Source organism: Orycteropus afer, unplaced genomic scaffold (genome assembly GCF_000298275.1).
Source record: "Orycteropus afer afer isolate SDZICR_OR568_19922 unplaced genomic scaffold, OryAfe1.0 scaffold00110, whole genome shotgun sequence".
In the NCBI taxonomy this organism is placed as follows: domain Eukaryota; kingdom Metazoa; phylum Chordata; class Mammalia; order Tubulidentata; family Orycteropodidae; genus Orycteropus; species Orycteropus afer.
In genome coordinates this window covers 2,339,840-2,360,746 of record NW_006921697.1, presented here as the reverse complement: position 1 = coordinate 2,360,746, position 20,907 = coordinate 2,339,840, and the positions used below count along the sequence as shown (strand labels likewise).

The 20,907-nt window shown below is 38.5% G+C and overlaps 1 protein-coding gene across 1 annotated transcript in view; it reads left to right on the top strand.

Annotated features, from left to right (window-relative positions):
• Window positions 1-20,907, top strand: part of HTR4 (5-hydroxytryptamine receptor 4) — a 164,994-nt gene that overhangs the window by 68,339 nt on the left and 75,748 nt on the right. Inside the window, exon 5 of the mRNA XM_042781353.1 lies at window positions 2,145-2,713. Within this exon, the coding sequence (XP_042637287.1) occupies window positions 2,145-2,713 (569 nt within the window). The remainder of the gene's footprint in view (window positions 1-2,144; window positions 2,714-20,907) is intronic.

Below are 20,907 nucleotides of genomic sequence, written 5' to 3'. Positions count from 1 at the left end.
AAAAAAAAAAAAAAAGAAAGAAATCAGATCTTATATTACACTGGGCAAATCTGCTGCAAAAGACCTCTTTAAAGTGTTGAAGAGCAAATATGTCACTTTGAAAACTAAGGTACGCCTAACCCACACCATAGTATTGTCAATCTCCTCATATGCATATGAAACCTGGACAATGAATAAGTAAGATCTAAGAAGAGTGATGCTTTTGAGTTGTGTTGCTGGCAAAGAATACTCTATCCTGGAAGAAGTGCCACTGGAATGCTCCTTAGAAGCGAGAATGGCCAGATTTCACCTCACCTACTTTGGTCATGTAGTCAGAAGGGACCAGTCCCTGGAGAAGGATATCATACTTGGTAAAGTGGAGGGTCAACCAAAAAGGGGAAGACCCTCAACAAGATGAATTAACACAGTGACTGCAACAATGGGCTTAAATGTAGCAAGGATTATAAGGGTGGGACAGAACAGGGCAGTGTTTCTGTTGTACATAGGGTTGCTATGAGTTGGAATTGACTAAACAGCACCTAACAACACAACCCATAAAGTAATACCAATGAATCTCACAGATACCAATTGAATGAAAGAAGTAAGATACAAAGAGTATGTACTTTATTACTCCATTTATTTTTATATTAAGTTGAAAAACAAAATTACTCTATGTGACAAAGGTCAATGGCTACATTTGTGGGTAGTGATAATTGGGAGGGGGTATATGTGGGTCTTCTGGAATGCTGGTAAAGTAGTGTGATTTCAGTAATGATTACACGAGTGTATTTACTTTGTAATAATTTATTCATCTGTATGTACATTTAATATTTATGTGATTTATACATATTTTATTTCAATAAAATATTTACCTGAAAAAGTGTGTTAAAAAGCATAGATAGATCCATTAAAATGAGGGCTGGATGTAGCAATATGGAGGTCACTGATACCTTGACCTGAGCAATTTCAATGGAGTGATTGGGATGAACACTTACATAGAGTGAATATGGAAAGGGATGGAAGGAGAGTTAGTTGAGGCAAGTGTTATCTAGGTCCCATCTCTTCTGGTTGGATGCTAAGGTCCTTCATGATCTTGCCATGCCTGATCTATATAATATTTCTTCCATGATTCCAAAATATCTACTCTTTCTTTCTCCCTAACTTTAAGGTCCTGACTGGCCATCATTCTATGCTAATACTTTGAATATTTTGCTACCAAAATGGGAGACTTTAGTAGAGCATAGAGTAAGTGGAGATTTGAGTCTACTAAAGTGCCCCAGTAAGGTAGTGCCTACGGCACTTGACTGCTAACCAGAAGGCTGGTGGTTCAAACCCACCAGCCACTCCTTGGAAGGAAGATGGGGCAATCTACTTCCGTAGTGATACTGCCTCAGAAACCCAAGGAGGGGTTGCTATGAGTTGACAGCACATAACAACAACAACAAAGTGCCCCATGATATCCCCTAAAGAACTAGGTTTAAATTGGTAGAGAGTAGTGGTTCTCAAATGTTGGTGAACTTTAGAATTTAAAAAAAACTTGTTAAAAAATGAAGATATCTGAGCCCCATCCCCCAGAAATTTAGACCCAGTATATGTAGTGGTGGGAGGAATGCAGGAATCTGGACTTGTAATACGAACCCCAGGTGATTATGAAATTACTTGTCTATAAACATCCTGTTAAGAAATAGTTGTATATGATGTGCAAGAATATAGGAAAGGAGACGAGAAGCAAACCTCTACTACCAGTTGGGTAGGTGGAATGAGGAATGACTTTTGTCCCCATTTTATATCTGCTGTTCCATGGAGCTTTCCCCCCTCTATCAGAAGGGTGATTAAAAAAAAAAAAAAAAAAAAATCCTCTGACCCCTGAAATGTGATCATGTTCTCTTTCTACCATTAAGTTTCTATATGTTGTAGGCTTATGACACAAACAAAGCTGTGATGATAAACTTTCTTCTTTCTTTCCTTTTCCTTTGCTCTTTATTCTTTATCTCTTCTTATCCCTTCCTTTCTTGTTCCCTTCTCCTTCTTCCTATCCCCTAACCTTCCCTTTCCTCCTCTTCTTTTTCATCTTTTTTTTTTTTCAACTCATTCTCTACCTGTGTCATATTCTTCACTTCCTCTTCCCCTTCCTCCCTCTGTTTCTCTCTCCTTCCAACTTTCAGATAGAAAAAAGAAAGTTCAACCAGAACTCTAACTCTACGTACTGTATCTTCATGGTCAACAAGCCCTATGCCATCACCTGCTCTGTGGTGGCCTTCTACATCCCGTTCCTCCTCATGGTGCTGGCCTATTATCGCATCTATGTCACAGCTAAGGAGCATGCCCACCAGATCCAGATGTTGCAGCGGGCAGGAGCCCCCTCAGAGGGCAGACCCCAGCCAGCAGACCAGCACAGCACACATCGCATGAGGACAGAGACTAAAGCGGCCAAGACCCTGTGCATCATCATGGGTTGCTTCTGCCTTTGCTGGGCTCCATTCTTTGTTACCAATATTGTGGATCCTTTCATAGACTACACTGTCCCTGAGCAGGTGTGGACCGCTTTCCTCTGGCTCGGCTATATCAATTCTGGGTTGAATCCCTTTCTCTACGCCTTCTTGAATAAGTCTTTTAGACGTGCCTTCCTCATCATCCTCTGCTGTGATGATGAGCGCTACCGAAGACCTTCCATTCTGGGCCAGACTGTCCCCTGTTCAACCACAACCATTAATGGATCCACACATGTGCTAAGGTGAGTGCTTAAGGTTGGTGAATTTTGTCAATGCATATTACTCAGAAGGGGTAACTCTTCAGTTTTCTGTTTCTAGAGGGGTCATTCCTAAAAACCTATGCAAAGATTAAAGAAGAGTCTACCATCCAGTCATAGATTAGTTTAATGAGGAAGGGCTCACTGTGGAGGGAGACCAGTTTGCATCCAAATCAGTCTTCATTGTTCTGTGACTTTGGGCAAGTCACTTAATTTAATTTAATTTATTTTTTTTTTAATTGAGAGTATAACCACTATATTTATACCACAGAGGTTTTGTGAAGATCAAAATAACTAATGTATATAGAGCACATAGTATAGACTCGGACATCTAGTAACCACTTAGTAAATTTATCTACTGTTACTGAAAAACTATATTTTAGGACAGTGGTTAAAAACACAGGCTTTAAAATAAAATAGATTTTATTTTGACTCATTGTCTCTACTACTCATCAGTATAATCTCTATAATCTCTCTTGGTTTCACTTTCCTCAGCATTAAATTGGTGATAATAATAATACCCATCTCATAGGATTTTTGTGACAATTAGAATATATTCATATTAGGGTCAGAGTAAGCACTCATAATACTAATAATAAAAGCTTTAGTATTAGTAGGAGTAGGGGTAATAACATATGGTCTGATATCCTAAAATGGTCATAAAATAACATGATTAACTAATAAAAATAGAATAATAAATACTTAACAGTAATGTCATATGCCAAATGACATAATAGACCTATGGGCATTCTAGAATGGGATTATGAGTAAGAAACAAGCTGATTTGGCTTAGAGGAATCACAGAAGCCTTCATAGAAGAGCATTTTATAAGAACTCGAGACATGGAGGAGATATGAGGAAAACCAGTCTAGGCAAGGAGATCAGCATGAGGAAAGAAATGGAAATACAAGGTCAAGTGTAATGGAAATAAAAGTCAAGTGAATTACCCAAGGTCAGACAGTTTGATGGAGGTGTAATGACTCTGGAGTTGAATGCTCGCTGACTATTCATAATGCCTCTTTCTAAACCCTGAGAATTTTCTAGCCACCATGGCCTAGAGTTGTTCTTGCTGTGAAGAGCCATGTAAGATAAATACATCTTTTAGCAAAGATGAATTGTTAACGACATTTTTTCTCTGCCCTGGGATGCACAGGGATTTCTAAAGAGCAGTTCCCTCTTTGAGACAAGCCTTTAATTTTTCTGATGATGACAGTATTCAGCTGTTTTTGCAGCTGAAAATTGGGAATTTTCATTTACATGTGTAAGAAAAAAAGAGAAAACAGGAATTGCTACGAAATATAAATGCTGTGGCTCAGACACTGCTCAGAAGCATGAATTCAATTTTCTATCAGTGTGGGCAGACTTGTAGCCAAAGCTTAATATGGTGTTGAGATCCCTGCTGTTGGAAGAGCCTCAAAGCTCCTATAGGCTGACATTCTTTTTTAATTATTATGCCTTAGTGAGTGTCATAGAAGGAATCCAACCATAAAGTAAAGTGTGTGTACAATAACGTCTGTGTGGGTACCTCAGAGTTTTTTAGCTATTTAAGCTAGCAGTTGCCTAAGTACAGGCTGTCAACAACTTACAAACAGTGCTATGTTCCAGGAGTGCATTTGTTAAGTCAATTGGTTAGATTTGGTGGCCTTTTCCCATAGAAATAGTCATAGAAAGGGTGTAAGGGTTTCTAGAGCAAGCCCCAAAATTTTTCTTTACTCATGCTATACTATTTTATCTCTACTGCTTTTGGAAATCCTCAGTGTGATTGTAAAGCAATGAGACAGCACTTTGAAGATGGCTTGGTCTCCATATTAAATTCCTTAATTTCTTCATGTTGTCATGATAAGTGCAGGAAGTTGATCTTAGGTATTTTTCCATGGAGATGGAAAATCTTAGAACAGCTGAGGTCACCATTACAGAGAGAAGACTAATTGAAACCTGAATCCACTAGAAGATAAATCTTACAAGGACAGGAATCCTGCCTTTTTCATGAGGCACTTACTTACCTGCTCACCAGAAGGCTGGTGGTTCAAATCCACCAGCCACTCCTCGGAAGGAAGATGGGGCAATCTACTTCCGTAGTGATACTGCCTCAGTAACCCAAGGAGGGGTGGCTATGAGTCGTCGGACTCAACAGCACATAACAACAACAACAATGTAACAAATACAACATTCATGATATATACTTGTATTTTTTACAAATAACACACTCTTTCTACACCTGTTTGTCAACTGCTTCCTCCCTCTAGGAGATATTTTAGTAAGCACCACTGTTGTTGTTGTTATGTGCCATCGAGTCAGACCCGACTCATAACGACCCCTCCTTGGGTTTCCGAGGCAGTATCACTACGGAAGTAGATTGCCCAATCTTCATTCCGAGGAGTGACTGGTGGGTTTGAACCAGCAGCCTTCTGGTTAGCAGTCAAGTGCCTTAGGCACTATGCTACCAGAGCTCCTAAACACCACTATGCCAATTTTATTTATTATTTTTACATGTTGCTGTAAGAAAAAAGGAAATTAGCATAGACCATTTACAAAAATATTTCCCAGCAGGGGAAAGCAGTGATTGCCAAACAAGTGCAAAAGGCACGTGTTATTTGAAAAAAAAAAAAAAAGGTAGTAAGAATTTAAATATTTGATGAATTAATTAATATATCCTAAAATTAATTCTCTAGATCAGTTATGTTATAACTTGACTTGCCTAGTAAAAATATGCTATTTTCCTAAAAAAAAAAAAATCAGTAGATACTCCAAAAAACCAAACTCACTGCCGTTGAGTCAGATTCAACTCATAGCAACCCCTCCTTAGGTTTCCGAGGTGGTATCACTACAGAAGTAGATTGCCCAATCTTCCTTCCAAGGAGTGGCTTGTGGGTTTGATCCTCCAGCCTTCTGGTTAGCAGTCAAATACCTTAGGCACTGTGCCCCAGAGCTCCCTCAAGTAGATAGGGCAGTAACAAATCCAGGTGAGTTAAGAAATATAAAACTAAACAAGAAAAATAAAATTCAAACTTTAACCTAAGGCATCTGACTGCTAACCAGGAGGTTGGTTGTTCAAACCCACCAGTCACTCCACAGAAAGAAAACTGGGCAGTGTACTTCCGTAAAGATTTACAGCCTGGGAAACCCGAAGGAGGTCCCTATGAGTTGGAATTGATTGGATGGCAGTGCGTTTGGTGGTTTTTTGGGTTTTTGGTTTTTTTTTTTGTTATCTCCAGAGACAACAATTAACATTAGTCAGGTGGCCTTTTTGATGTATTTACAACATTCATGAAAATATACAAAATCATAGTATATTTCTTAATTTTATATAAGTGTAATGATTCATATGTATTTTTTGCACCTTTATTTTTTCTTCTTTAAAAGTACATTTTGGAGATCATTCAACTTCACTACATGCAGATCTAACTCGTTTTTGTTTTAACTTCCCTACTGTCTTCTGTATTAAAAATGAATGTGGAATTTTAAAAATTATTTCCCATTAGTGGACGTGGAGGTGTTTCCAATTTTTTGCTATTACAAAGTGTACTGTTTTTAATGATCTTGCACATATTTCTTTGTACGTATGTCAATATATTTTTTTCAGATAGCTACCAAAAGTGAGATGCTATACTGACATGTATGTCCATTTAAAATTTTGATGTATACTATAAAATTGACTTCCTAGAACACCATAGAAATTTGTCTTCTCTTCATTTGAGTGTGAAAGTATCTTCTATTCCTTACCCTCAGCAACACTGAATATTATCAATCTTTTTTTATTATGTTAATTTGAAAAAATGCTCTTTCGGTTAATGTGCATTTCCCAGATTATTTGGGACATTAGTTATTGACTGTATTCTTGCTAAGGAGCTCTGATGGTGTAGTGCCTAAGGCATTTGATTGCTAACCAGAAGGCTGGAGATTCACACCTACCAGCCACTCCGCAGAAGGAAGACTGGGCAATCTACTTCCAAAATGATTTCCAAACCAAACGAAACTCACTGCCATCCAGTCAATCCTGACCCATAGTGACCCCTCCTTGTGTTTTCAAGGCAGTATCTCTAAGGAAGTCGCTCATAGGGGGGGTCGCTATGAGTTGGGTCTGACTAAATAGCACATAACAACAACAACAACGTGAACTATATCTTCATATATTTTTGCCCTTTTTTATGTCAAATTTGTTATATTTTTTCTTACTAATTTCTAGATTTTATTGTTGTTGTTGTTATGTGCCATCAAGTCAGACCTGACTCATAGCCACCCCTCCTTGGGTTTCTGAGGTGGTATCACTAGGAAGTAGATTGCCCCATCTCACTTCAGCAGGTGAGTTTGAACCACCAGCCTTCTGGTTAGGGATCAAGTGCCACGAGCACTATGCTACCAGAGCTCCCAAACTTTATTATAGTCTGGCTATTAGCCGTTATTATGTAATTTACAAATACATCTCCCCATCTTCTACTTGTTTTTGAAACTCTGGTTAATGTTTGTCATATACAGGTGTCAAATGTTGAAAACATTTGAAAAGGCTTATATGACTTCTCACATTTGGTCCATCTTCCTTCACAAAACACTTTCCACACTGATTTTCTGAAACAACATACTTTCCTGGTTTTTCTTCTACCTCACCAGCAATCTTTTCTCTTTCTCTGTTATCAGTTCTTCCATCTCTATCTGATCACTAAATATAGTCCTTCAGGGCTTGATTCATGATGAGCCAGCCCTGATTCATGATGAGTTGGCCCTGACTCATAGCAACTCCTCCTTGGGTTTCCGAGGCGTTATCACTATGGAAGTAGATTGCCCAACCTTCCTTCTGAGGAGTGGCTGGTGGGTTTGAACCGCCAGCCACCTGGTTAGCAGTCAAGTGCCTTAAGCACTATGCTACCAGAGCTCCCTCTCAAACAACAGTCCTTTGTAAATGATTTCAAAATCCATGGTTATAAATATCATCTATATGCTGTCAGTTTTCTATCAAGTCAGTATCTCCAGATCATTGCTCTTTTCTGAGTGCCAGATTAAAAAGTCTTATTTGCTTCCTGAACAATTCCAAAAAATATCTCTTAGGCATGTCAAGTGAATATGCCCAAAACAGAATTCTGACCCTCTCCCATCATGAATTTCCTTAATTTTCCTCATGTCTATAAATGAAACCATCATCTACCATGTATAAAACTAGATACTTCCTTGTGGTTCTCAGGGAGAACTAACATTAATAGGCAGATTTTTAATAGTAGAAACAATTCACTGATCTTGAAACAAAATAGAGTTAAATAGGAATAAACGTAAAGTCTAATCATAGGAGCAAAATAAGAACCACAAAATGTAGGATGATACCTGAATAAATTCATAACTACATGTGTAAAATGTGGAACTTGAAAAACGTGCCTTCATTATCTTCATCCAAGACAACCATTAAAAAGGTACCGGGCAGGTCACCAAAGTGCTATTTAAATGTCATTAATGGTTATGATGCTTAGTATCACTTAAGAGTGTGACAATCAGTACATGTATATGTACATTAAATACTATGATACATACACTATATGTATGTATGTATTTAATTATTACAACACTTCAAAGAGATAGGTATTATTATCATCATCACCTTAAAGATGAGAAAACTAAGAGGATAACTAATTTGCACAGAAGCACACCAGTAGTAAATGAAGAAGCCAAAATTCAGACCCAAAGCTTTCTGACCCCAGGGCCCAGTCTTGTGTAGCCCAGGCAGAGTTACAGTTAGGATTGCTATGCTCCATGCTGATTTTAACCATTTGTGTAAAGTTGGTGAGTCATTTATAAATCTACCAATTCTAGGACCATCCTTCTCATATTTGTCTATCTTGTCTACACTCAAATCCTGGCAGACCAGTTACTTGTTCCAATCCAGGCATTTTCAGTCTCTTCAGATGGGCCTGTTCTTAGAAATCTCTTGTTTATTTACCTGGTTACCCATTCAAAGACATAATCAATTTAAAAGATGTCACCTCAGAACTGATGTAAGACTCTTCTTTTTATAGTTTATAAAGCACACCCTTTTACCTTTTTGGTTTTGTTTTCTCAAATTGGTACACTGTCTTTCTTTACTTCCTCTGGATGATAGTAGCCTGTTTCCAATTATTTCTCATGGTGTTTGTACTGCTTTAGACTGTAGAATTCCTTATTAAATTCCTATCACACTTGAAGGTAGAAACTGTGGCTTTCTTCTCTCTATACAACTTTGTCTTTCACACATTGCTTGCAAAAAAGTAGATGAGCAGATGATGAATGTATTTTTTGTTGATGAGCTTTCTTTATGATTGTTCTCAGGTTTATGAAGGATTAAAATAGCCAGAACTATAAATTACCTCTATTTTTAAAAACCTTCCTGGAGACCCTAAAAAAATGTAGAAGGATTAATTTACAACCCAAGGAACAAGGTGGAGAGAGCCAGTTCATGACAATGCTCAGAGATTGTGGAGCCACTTTCTTTTAAAGTGCTTTTGAGAGAATGAAATGTCAGTTTTCCATGTTGAATTAAAAACACACTAATCAATGTTCAGAATATTAGGTCTCCCAATATTGGCCCTCTCTTCATAGGTCTGGTAGCTCAGTGCCTAAGGCACTTGACTGCTAACCAGAAAGCTGGTGGTTCAAACCCACCAGCCACTCCTCAGAAGGAAGATTGGGCAATCTACTTCTGTAGTGATACTGCCTCAAAGACGCTATGAGTCAGGGCTGACTCGATGACACATAACAACAACACAACAACAATATTTCATTAAACAAGAAGATGGATGGCAAATTTAATAAAATATGCTTTTTCAAGAGGTTGTAGAGAACTTTGATCACTCAAATTGTGCTGACTGAATGGTGTGTGGTAGCAGTGATATCTGAAGTTGCGTTTGGTTGTTTTCTAACTACCTTTGGACACGTTTAGCCCAGGATCAAAATAGAAGTGAAAATACCATTTGTTTGGCTGATGAAATAGTTTGTCTTAATATGTAGGTTACATAACCTTCTAAAATAGTTTCCAAATGTGAGTTATTGTGATATAAATATTTCTTGGGGGAAGTTTTAATTTTGAATGTACACATATATTGAATAGAAGCACAATGTCAGTGTGTGGGCAATAGATTCTAAGAGAATCACTGTGTGTGTAAACTGATAATTCGTGAGTTTGGAAACAATTTTCTCTCTCCTTGTCCCCAAGTTTCTCTCATCCTTAACCTGGTTCTGTAGCTAGATGTGCCCCATCCACAGTCAAATGCCTTAGGCACTGTGCCACCAGAGCTCCCCTTAAGTCTCAAAGCAGGCACTTTTCCTGCTCTTAGAAATCCATACCAAGCATAAAGGCAGAGAAGGGAAGAAATAACCTAATTATAACACATTGGCAGCATTCCTAATAAAGTCAGAAATAATACAAAGATGTCTTATTACCTCCACTGTTCAGCAAAAGACAGAAAGAAGAAGTGAAATATAAAAATGGGGATGGGGGAGGGAACAAAGCTGCCACTATTGATAAATAATGTGGTTTTTTACATTTCCACTGAAAGCTGTGAAATCTAAGAAGACAGTTCCCAAAGCTGCCCAGAGATAGGATCAGCATTCAATAATCAGTGACTTGTCTACATATTAGAAATAACCAATTAAAATGTGAATTAGGAAAAATAGTACCATCTATGGAAGCAGTAAACTCTAACGTTCCTTAAAAGAGAAAAAAAAAAAAAAGTAAAAGAAGAGTGTAAGACCCTTATGGTAAGAAACTTTAACATTTACTGAAGGAAAAGTACCAGGAACAGTGCTAAGAACTCACTGTGGATAGAAGAAGAGATTGATGTAAAATCCAAATTTTGCTGTTGAGGTTATAGCAAAATTGTCAGAGGTCTAGGTTTGCAGATTCTGGAACTTTATTTATTACCTTCTGAGATTTGATTCACAATAACCATACACTGAGCACCTGATGTACCAGACACTATATATGCACTAATAGATGTAAAGATGGATGTGACATAGTGTCTCAATAAGCTAATGGTCTTATTGAGGAAAGAGAAACATAAAAAACTAATCACAGTATAGTGTGTTATCACTGGAGGTGTGCACACGTTTTAATGGGAGCCAAAGGAATTTCTACATAACCAATAATTCCCTCCTCACCACCAATGAGGGCTGTCCTATCTCTTCTTGAACTCCAGCAATGACAGGAGCCAGGACTTAAGTCTGCTCAGTGGTTGGGCAGCTCTAGAGTTTAAAAAAGGCCTTCCCTGTATTGAGTTGAAATCTGTATCACTATGACTAGTACCCACTGGCACAAATTCTGCCTTGAGTGAGCAAAAGTCAGGCAATGTCTTGCTCCTTGGGATGATCATTTATGAATAGTTTAATCCTATTTCCCTTTCTGAGACTTTTCTTTTAAGATTAACTAGTCCAATGTCTGCTATTACTCTTCATTCAATACTGGGGAAAGTTTAGAGAGTATGTCCTCTTATTTTCAATCTTTATTTATTTGTCTTGATCATTTTTTCCCTCAAAGTATAGTCAGGAGAAGACCACTTGCATTAGAATCAGCTGAGTAGGAGCTCTGATGGTGTAGTGCCTAACACATTTGACTGCTGACCAGAAGGCTGGCAGTTCAAACCCACCAACCACTCCTCGGAAGGAAGATTGGGCAATACTTCCCTAGAGATACCTCCTCAGAAACCCAAGGAGAAGTCACTATGAGTGGAATCAACTAGATGGCAGTGAGTTTGGTTTGGTTTGGAGTACTTAGTAAAAATACAGATTCCTGGACTGTATACAAATCAGGAAAGCACTAGGAAAATTATATTTTTTTCTGAGATGAATCTCATTCATATTAAACATTGAAAACAGTGGTCTAGGACTCTTACAGCTTGGAACAGTCCAAAGTTGGCTGGCATGAACTGCATCTCAGGGTTTATGAAATATCTCAATTCTTAGGTTCTTACAGAGTCTCTTAAAGGATAATTTTGTCTGATCTAAACTAGCAAAATACAGGAGAAAATTGTTTGCAAGCTTGCCGTGGTTCAGTCACAATTCAAGAGACATGACTCCACTTGGGATGCACAGTGCAACTACATAATGTTTTTACCTATCCTCATATGACGAGAGAGCAGTGACTAAGTGGCCAGGTAGCTGAAAGGTGATGGGAAGAAATCTTACTTGGGATTTGATTTCAGGATTCTTTGTCCATTGGGTAAATGCCAAGGACTTTGACATTCTTGTTCACTGCTGAGTCCTAGTAAAGTGCCTGGGATATTGTGGGACTTGACAAGTGGCTGAGAGATGCATCTCTGCCTGCTCCTCTGACCTACCTTCTCCTTAGCATGGCCGCTGTCTCCATGGTGATTAGCCCAGATGATCCAAGGCAGAGTAGGGACTAGGAGTGCTGACTGTAATCTTAGAACAGAGATTTCTCTACATGAAATCCACTGAGCATTCCAATTGTGGGTTCTTTGGTAAATAATCCCCATCTTGCCTATCTCACTACCTCATTGTGAAAATTAAACAAGATAATGGATGTGAAATTGCTTTGCTAACTGCAAAATTCTGTCCTCATGGGAGGGACAATTATGTTATAAGAACAGACTGTTTGTAAATTAGGCAACACAAGCAGAGATTGCATACAAAGTTTAGCTTTAGAAATGGGTTTCTTTATAATCACACTAAACCTAAATTTCTTCCCTGGTTCCTCAACTTCAGACCTTGCTCAAGCTTAGGATACTTGCCAAGTACCAGAAAAGGCTGCAAACCTCTGCAAGCATTTCCTAAATTGCTTCTTGCTTATCTAACTTGGCTCTTGGCTACTATCCCCCATCATCCACCCTTAACCCCCCTGATAAATAGGTTTCCCATTGACCTGGAGATCTTTAGAGCTGTTTTTGTCCAGCAGAGTAGCCACATGTGGCTATTTAAAGTTTAATTGTTGTTGTTGTTATGTGCCGTGGAGTCGGACCCGACTCATAGTGACCCCACCTTGGGTTTCCGAGGTGGTATCACTACGGAAGTAGATTGCCCAACCTTCCTTCTGAGGAGTGGCTAAAGTTAAATAAAACTAAAAATTCAATTTCCCAATCCCACTAGTCACATTCTAAGTGCTTAATAGCCACATAGAATGAGTTCTGGTGGTGTAGTGGTTAAGGCTTTCAGCTGCTAATTAAACGAGGTTCAAACCTACCAGTCACCCTGAGGGAGAAAGATGAGGCAATCTGCTTCTGGAAAGTTTCACAGCCTTGGAAACTGTATGGGACAGTTCTACTCTGTCCTAAAGCGTCACTGAGTCAAAATCAACTCAGTGGCAGTAGGTTAATAGCCATGTGTGGCAAATGGCTGCCTGACTGGGCAGACAACTATAGAACTTTTTTTTTCCATTGCAAAAAGTTCTATTAGACAACACTGCTGTAGAGCTATATAAGCCTTCTCTCTGTAAGGACTCGATATATCCTTTCCCTTAGTGTTAAGAACCTCATCAATCAAAGCTCAGTAATAAACATACTCATCAGCCAGTCCTCAGAAAGAAGGTTTGGCAATTTACTTCTGTAGTGATAACGCCTCAGAAACCCAAGGAGGGGTTGTTATGAGTCGGATCCAACTCCAAGGCAGTGCGTAGTGTTTTATAGTGCATATGGTATAAGTCATTGACACCTTTGTGCATGAGACTAGCATTTTCACATCCATATATGCAATTAATAAGGACCTCTGGTGGCATAGTGCCTAAGGCATTTGACTGCTAACCAGAGGTTGGCAGTTCAAACCCACCAGCCACTCCATGGAAGGAAAACAGAAATCTACTTCCACGAAGATTTATCACCTCGGAAACCCAATGGAGGTCACTATGAGTAGGACTCAACTCTATGGCAGTGAGTTTTTTTCTTTTTTAATAATATTCAATTAATAGAGGAAAGTATGAGGATAGATAAAAAGTGAAAGTGAGAAAGAGACAATGAGTTTCCACAAAAAGCTAGTAAAAGAAAAGAAAAAAAAAAAAAGCTGTGTTCCATGCTATTGCCCCTTGTTATTCCATTTGGTAATAACAACTATCAGCATTTTAAATTTTATTTATTTTTTATTGTTTATTTGCTGTGTCCTAGGCCAGACTGTCAATACATGGAGGCAGGTATGCATTTCTTTTGTTCCTTAAATTCCACTAGAGTGTAGCACCTTGCTCAGTTAATGTATTTGTTGAATGAATGAGTACATGCTCTTATCATACCCTATTGTTCACCTGGACTGTGTGTACTAGAATAAGGTTTTGCCACTTTTGAAAATATTTATAAATTCCATAAATGGAATAGTTGTGTTTTCTTCAATGAGAAACCATTGACAATTTTTAATTTCAATATATCAGAATTTCACTTTTAAATAAAGATCTTCACAATGTGAATTGGACAATTTTCCACATGGATGAAGAAATAATTTAGGTTTTATTTACTTTAGATCTTTAGAAGTTTCTGCTAATGTTTGTAAGTTGTTTGACATTAAAACAACTTTTGACCTTTATGTTTTTATGATAATAAAAAGAATTTATGACCTTTACCTTGAACTTTGGAGGCTGTAATTGGATTCAGCATTTACCTCATTGTTTTGAGCCAAAGCAGACCTAATCTGGCTGAATCAGAGGTGCCTGAGGTTGACCTTGCCTTCCGCTCTCCAACCCTCTCCAGAACTGCCAACATAATTTTCTCAGGGCCCCAAGGCAAAATGATAATGTGGGGCTCCTTGTTCAAAAAGCAGAAAAAAACTTCCCCCAAAGGTACTAAATTATGAAGCTTTTTTTTTCTCTTTATCAGCAGTTTCTCTCTCATTCAACTTATGATGTCTTTTTTTATTTGTAATTTACCATAGTTTTAGTAAAGAAAACTTTAAAATTTTTAGCATACATTTTACCATTCATATTTATATTGTCCAATGTTAGTTTTAAATGCAAATATAAGCACTTAACTCATATGAAATTATAGTCACTGAAATTAAATAATTCCTATTTCATAGCTCATACATGTATATGTATTTTTTTCTTGCCAGAACAGCACATACAACTAAGTCAACTCTTACTATTTCACTTCTTGAAATATATACATTCTACCAAAACTCTACCTACTGATTAGAAAGGACTGATACAAACTAATGGTTGCCCTTGCACTTTCTTTCTCTGTCAATATTTCAGCCTAAATGGTTGATTAATACAGGAAATTAATATGAGAAAGAAAGGATATGCTAGGCTTCTTTGGTGGCCCCTGTTCTTTCTACATTTGGCAAGTTCTAGTTCAAATGGAAAGCATGGACACTTCAGGCTATCAATGCCCACCCCCACTTACTCAGTCATAGATCTGTTGAAATGGAACATAAACACAGAATTCCTCCTGTGCACCCATCATGTGTGGAACTTCTGCAAAACTCAAAGTAAGTATAAGTTATGCATGCTATGGAAACAAAAAATAGAGAGACCATGGAATAAAGGAAAAAGCTTTATATGTAACATCCTTGCCACGTAGTTGCTTTAAGTCTTGCTAAACTCTTTTACGTGTGGTGGGTCCACCAGAATTTTGTGTTTCTGGAACATCGTTAATGCAATAGGACACCAAGGAACTGTAGTGTATACATATAATGCACCTATCTCCTCTGTGCGTGGACATGCTACTGTGTCCCTTCTGACTTCACAAGTTCAAATATAAAATTATTAGGAATTTTAAGATAGTAATAGCATAGTATTAAACCAAGCATTTAACCTTCTGAGTGGGGGACCCTATGTGACTACACAGGTCACAGACTCATGAAGCTGACCCTGCCCCTGTTCAGCCTCACTCAAACCAAAGCATCTTCTCAGAATATGTTGATTTCCAGGAAACTGTACCAGAAAAATAGTGAGAATAACAGCATCAAAAGTGCTCCACTTTCCTCACTAAGTACTCAGGATTAGAAAAGTTAGCACCATTTGCAGAGTGTACCCACCCTTCAGAAATATGCTAATCAGGGAGCTGAAGCTGCCCTCCAAGATGTGCATATCCTGGCTAAAGTGCTGAGGCCTAAACATCCTCTCCACTCAGACTTACTGTTGAGAAGTTTCTGCCTTTGACTTACTGGGAAGTGAACATAGGTGTATCTTACTAAAAGAAATCCTACCCAGTATAGCTGAATGGGTATAGATACACGGGTCTGGCATATTTGGGTTTTAATCCTGTCTGAGTTCTGCCATTTACTATTGCTATGATCCTGAGCTTGTGACCAAACTTTTCTAGGTCTTTGTTTCTTCATCTGTAAAATGGTCATGACAATTGAACCTATCTCCTTGGGTTTCTGTTAAGGTTAAAGATGATAACACAGGTGCTATGATGAGCCCAACTCCTGTTTCACTGAAATTGCTCAATTAAGACAAACTGCTCTAATTGTTATTGTAATTTTGCATACAACATCATCCACATCTTGGTGAAACAACCTCCTCCAGTTGTCCAGTTAATTTCTCAGGTTTCTGATACACATTTCTTAAGAAATGAATCAATAGATATCTCTATGCTCTGAGCACTGCCTCTTCAATAAGGAATGCAGAACTGCTGCTAGAAGAAAAGCCAGAAATGAGTTAAATTAAATTACCACACTGTTTATAAATAATTGTTTAAGCAACATGAGACAAGACTTGTTTCCTGGGTACATCATGCCCTGTGCTGAGCAGTTGGGTCTGTTATTTTGAATATGTCATCTGGCTTTTAAATTACCTGTAGGCATTTCTTCGACCCAACATAAAACATGCTAACCATATCATACAAGTTGGGTATATTCCGTGGGTATTTATTTTACCCCCGGACTCTGTGGGTGCATCTCCTTTTGGCTGTCAACGTTCTCTAATATTGGTGCCCACAGTAAAAGGGGAGTGTGCATGGCACCCTGCAGGACACCAAACAAAACAAAACAAAACTCACTGCCATTGAGACAATTCAACTTATAGTGACCCTTCCTTGGGTTTCCAAGACATTATCTCTATGGAAGTAGATCGCCCAATCTTCCTTCTGAGGAGTGGCTGGTGGGTTTGAACAGCCAGCCTTCTGGTTAGCCATCAAGTGCCTTAGGCACTATGCCACCAGACTGAAAAAGCACCCAGCCCCATAGATGCCCAGGGTAGTTTATCCAAGTCAAGAATGGAAACAATGTGAAGCAGTGCTCTGGACTGCGACCTTGGCTGCACGTTAGAATCACCTTGGAGCTCTGAAACACTACCTAAGCTGGGCCTCCAGTTGTAAAGATTTTATTCTGATGAGTCTGTTGGGCACACAGACATTCATATTTTGGCTTTAAAGTGTACCAGTTTCTGGGTGGCACAGTTAAGGCACTTGGACACTAACAAATACTTTGGTGGTTTGAATCCAACCAGAGGTGCCTCAGAAGAAAGTCCTTGTCATCTACTTCTGAAAGAAGACAACCATTGAAAACTATGGAATGCAGTCACACTCTGACACATATGGGGTTGCCATGAGTTGAAATCAAGTTGATGGCAACTGGTCTAGTATAAAATCCTCACAAGTGAATCAATAAGCAACATCATGATAAATGGAGAAAAGATTGAAGTTGTCAGGGATTTCATTTTACCTGGATCCACAATTAACACCAGTGGACCCAGCATCAAGAAATCAATGTACTGAGCTGGGCAAATCTGCTGCAAAAGACCTCCTTAAAGTGTTAAAGAGCAAAGATGTCACTTTGAAGACTAAGGTGAGCCTGACCCAAGCCATGGTATTTTCAATAGCCTCATATTCATGTGAGAGCTGGTCAATGAATAAGGAAGACTTAAGAAGAATTTATGCATTTGAATTGTGGTGTTGGTGAAGAATATTGAAAATACCATGAACTGCCAGAAGAACAAACAAATCTTTCTTGGAGTAAGTACAGCTGGAATGCTCCTTAGAAGCGAGAATGGCCAGACTTCATCCATCCCTCATACTTTGGTCATATTGTTAAAAGGTACCACTCCCTGGAGAAGGATATTGTACTCAGTAAATCAGAGAGTAGCAAAAAGGGGAAGATCCTCAAGAAATCTGTTGACACAGTGGTTGCAACAATGAGGTCAAGCATTGCAAAGACTGTGAGGATGACACAGGACTGGGCAGTGTTTCCTTCTCTTATACATAGAGTTGCCATGAGTAAAAACCAACTCAATGGCACCTAACAACAACAACAGCAGTCCATTGTAATGTGCAGCAATGTTGAAAACAACTGGTGTAATGGAAAAGCAGGAGGCCTGTGTTCTAATCTTTGATGATTCCCAGCCAGCTATCATCTCTCAGCACTGATAAGAAAATGAAGTTGAATCAGATAACACTTCATGTTTCTGCCTTGTTCCATATGCTAGACTACTGAGGTTGTGTGGATTTAAACACTCTTTCTCAAGTAGAGATGATTTTGCCCAGGAGGGGACATTTAGCAATGTCTACACACTTATTTGTACAGCATTGTCAGTGATAGGATAATATCCATACACCTACAAGGAAGGCCAGTTATTACTACTATTATTCAAATCTGTGCACCAACCAGCAAAGCTAAGGATGAGGAAATTGAAGATTTCTACCAACTTCTGTAGTCTGAAATTGATCAAACATGCAATCAAGATGTGTTGATTATCACTGGTGGCTAGAATGCAAAAGTTGGAAACAAAGAAGAGTTACTGGTTACAGTTGGAAAATATGGCCTTGGTGATGCTGGAGATGCATGATAGAATTTTGCAAGACCAATGACTTATTCATTGCAAATACATTTTTTCAAAAACATAAGCAATGGTTGTACATGTGGAATTCACCAGATGGAATACACAGGAAACAGATTGACTACATCTGTCACAAGAGGTGATGGAGAAGTTCAATATCTTTGGCCACAACAAGGCCAGGCACTGATTGTGGAGTAGACCATCAACTGCTCATATGCACATTCAAGTTGAAGTTGAAGACAATTAAAACAAATCCACAAGAGTCAAAATATGACCTTGATAATATCCCTCCTGGATTTTGAGACCATTTAAAGAATAGATTTGATGCATTGAACACCAATGACCAAAAACCAGAGGAATTGTGGATGACATCAAGAACATCATCTATGAAGAAATCAACAGGTTATTAAAAAGACAAGAAAGGAATAACAGATCAAAATGGATGTCAGAAGAGTCTCTGAAACTTACCTTTGAGCAGAGAATAGCTAAAGTAAATTAAAGAAATGACAAGATGAAAGAGCTGAACAGAAGATTTCAAAGAGCAGCTCAAGCAGACAAAGCCAATTACTATAATGAAAGGATAATGAAAGGTGCAAAGACCTGGAGTTAGAAAACCTAAAGGGAAGAACACACTCAGCATTTCTCAAGCTGAAAGAAACTGAAGAAAAAATTTAAGCTTGAGTTGCAATATTGAAAAATTCTATGGACAAATGTTGAATGGTGCAGGAAACATCAAAAGAAGATGGAAGGGATACATAAAGTCATTAGACCAAAAGGAATTGGTCAAAGTTCATCCATTTCAGGAGATGGCATATGATCAAGACCAATGGTATTGAAAGAAGTCAAAGCTGCATTGAAGGAATTAGTGAAGAACAAGGTTCCAGGAATTGAAAAATACCCATTGAGGTGTTTCAACAAATGGATGCCCCACTGGGGGCACTCATTCAGCTATGCCAAGAGATTTGGAAGACAGCTCTCTGGCCACCTGACTCAAAGAGATCCATATTTGTACCCATTCCAAAGAAAAGTGATCCCACAGAATGTGGAAATTATAAAGCAGTATCATTAATATCACATGCAAGTAAAATCTTACTAAAGACCATTCAAAAACAGTTGCAGCAGTATATTAACAGAGAGCTTCCAGAAATGCAAGCTGGATTCAGAAGAGGACATGAAATGAGGGATACCATTGCTGATGTCAGATGGATCTTAGCTTTCAGCAAAGAATACCAGAAAGATGTTTACTTATATTTTATTGACTATGTAAAAGCATTCGATTTCGTGTATCATAACAAATTATAGATAACATTGAGAAGAATGGGAATTCCAGAACACTTGATTGTACTCCTGAGGAACCTGTACACACATCAGGAGGCTGTTGTTAGAACAGAACAAGGGGATACTGCACGGTTTAAAATCAAGAGGGGAGTGTTTCAGGGTTGTATCCTTTCACCATACTTATTCAATCTGTATGCTGAGCAAATAATCTGAGAATATGGATTATATGAAGAAAAACATGTCATCAGGATTGGAGGAAGACTCATTAACAACCTGCAATATGCAGATGAAGCAACTTTGCTTGCTGAAAGTGAGGATGACTTGAAGCACTTAGTGATGAACATTAAAGACTGCAGTCTGCAGTATGGATTACACCTATATATACAGAAACAAAAATTCTCACAACTGATCCAATAAACAATTTCACAATGGATGGAGAAAAGATTGAAGTTGTCAAGGACTTCATATTACTTGGTTGCAATCAATACCAATGGAAGCAGCAGTCAAGATATCAGATAATGTACTGCATTGGGCAAATCTACTGCAAAAGACCTCTTTCAAGTGATGAAGAGGAAATATGTTTCCTTGAAAATGTAGGTGTGCCTAACCCAAGACATGTTTTTTTCCATTGCCTCTTATGCATGTGAGAGCTGGACAATGAATAAAGAACACCAAAGAATAGTTGATGCTTTTGAATTGTGGTGTTGGAGAGAATGCTAAGAGTAACATGGCCTGCTAAAACGACTAACAAATCTGTGCTGGAAGAAGTGCAGTCAGAATGCTCCTTGGAGGCAAAATGGCCAGACTTTGCCTCACCTACTTTGGTCATGTTCTCAGAAGGAACCATTCCCTGGAGAAGGATATCATGCTTTGTAAAGTGGAAGGTCAACATAAAAGGGCAAGGCCCTCAACAAGATGGATTGACACAGTGGCTGCAATGATGGGCTCAAGTATAACAAGGATCATGAGGCTGGCACAGAACTGGGTTGTGTTCCATTCTGCTGTGCATAGGGTTGCTGTGAGTTGGAGACAACTCAATGGCACCTAACAACAACACAAACTCATTTGATTGACACAACTTGTGAGTGCCTTTAGCATCCAGTGGGTAGAAGCCAAGGATACTACTAAACATCCTACAATGCACAGGACCATCCCCTACAACAATGAATTGTCTGACCTCAACTGTTAGAATAGGGCTAAGGTTGAAAAACTCTGATTTAAACTAATCCTCTGGGCT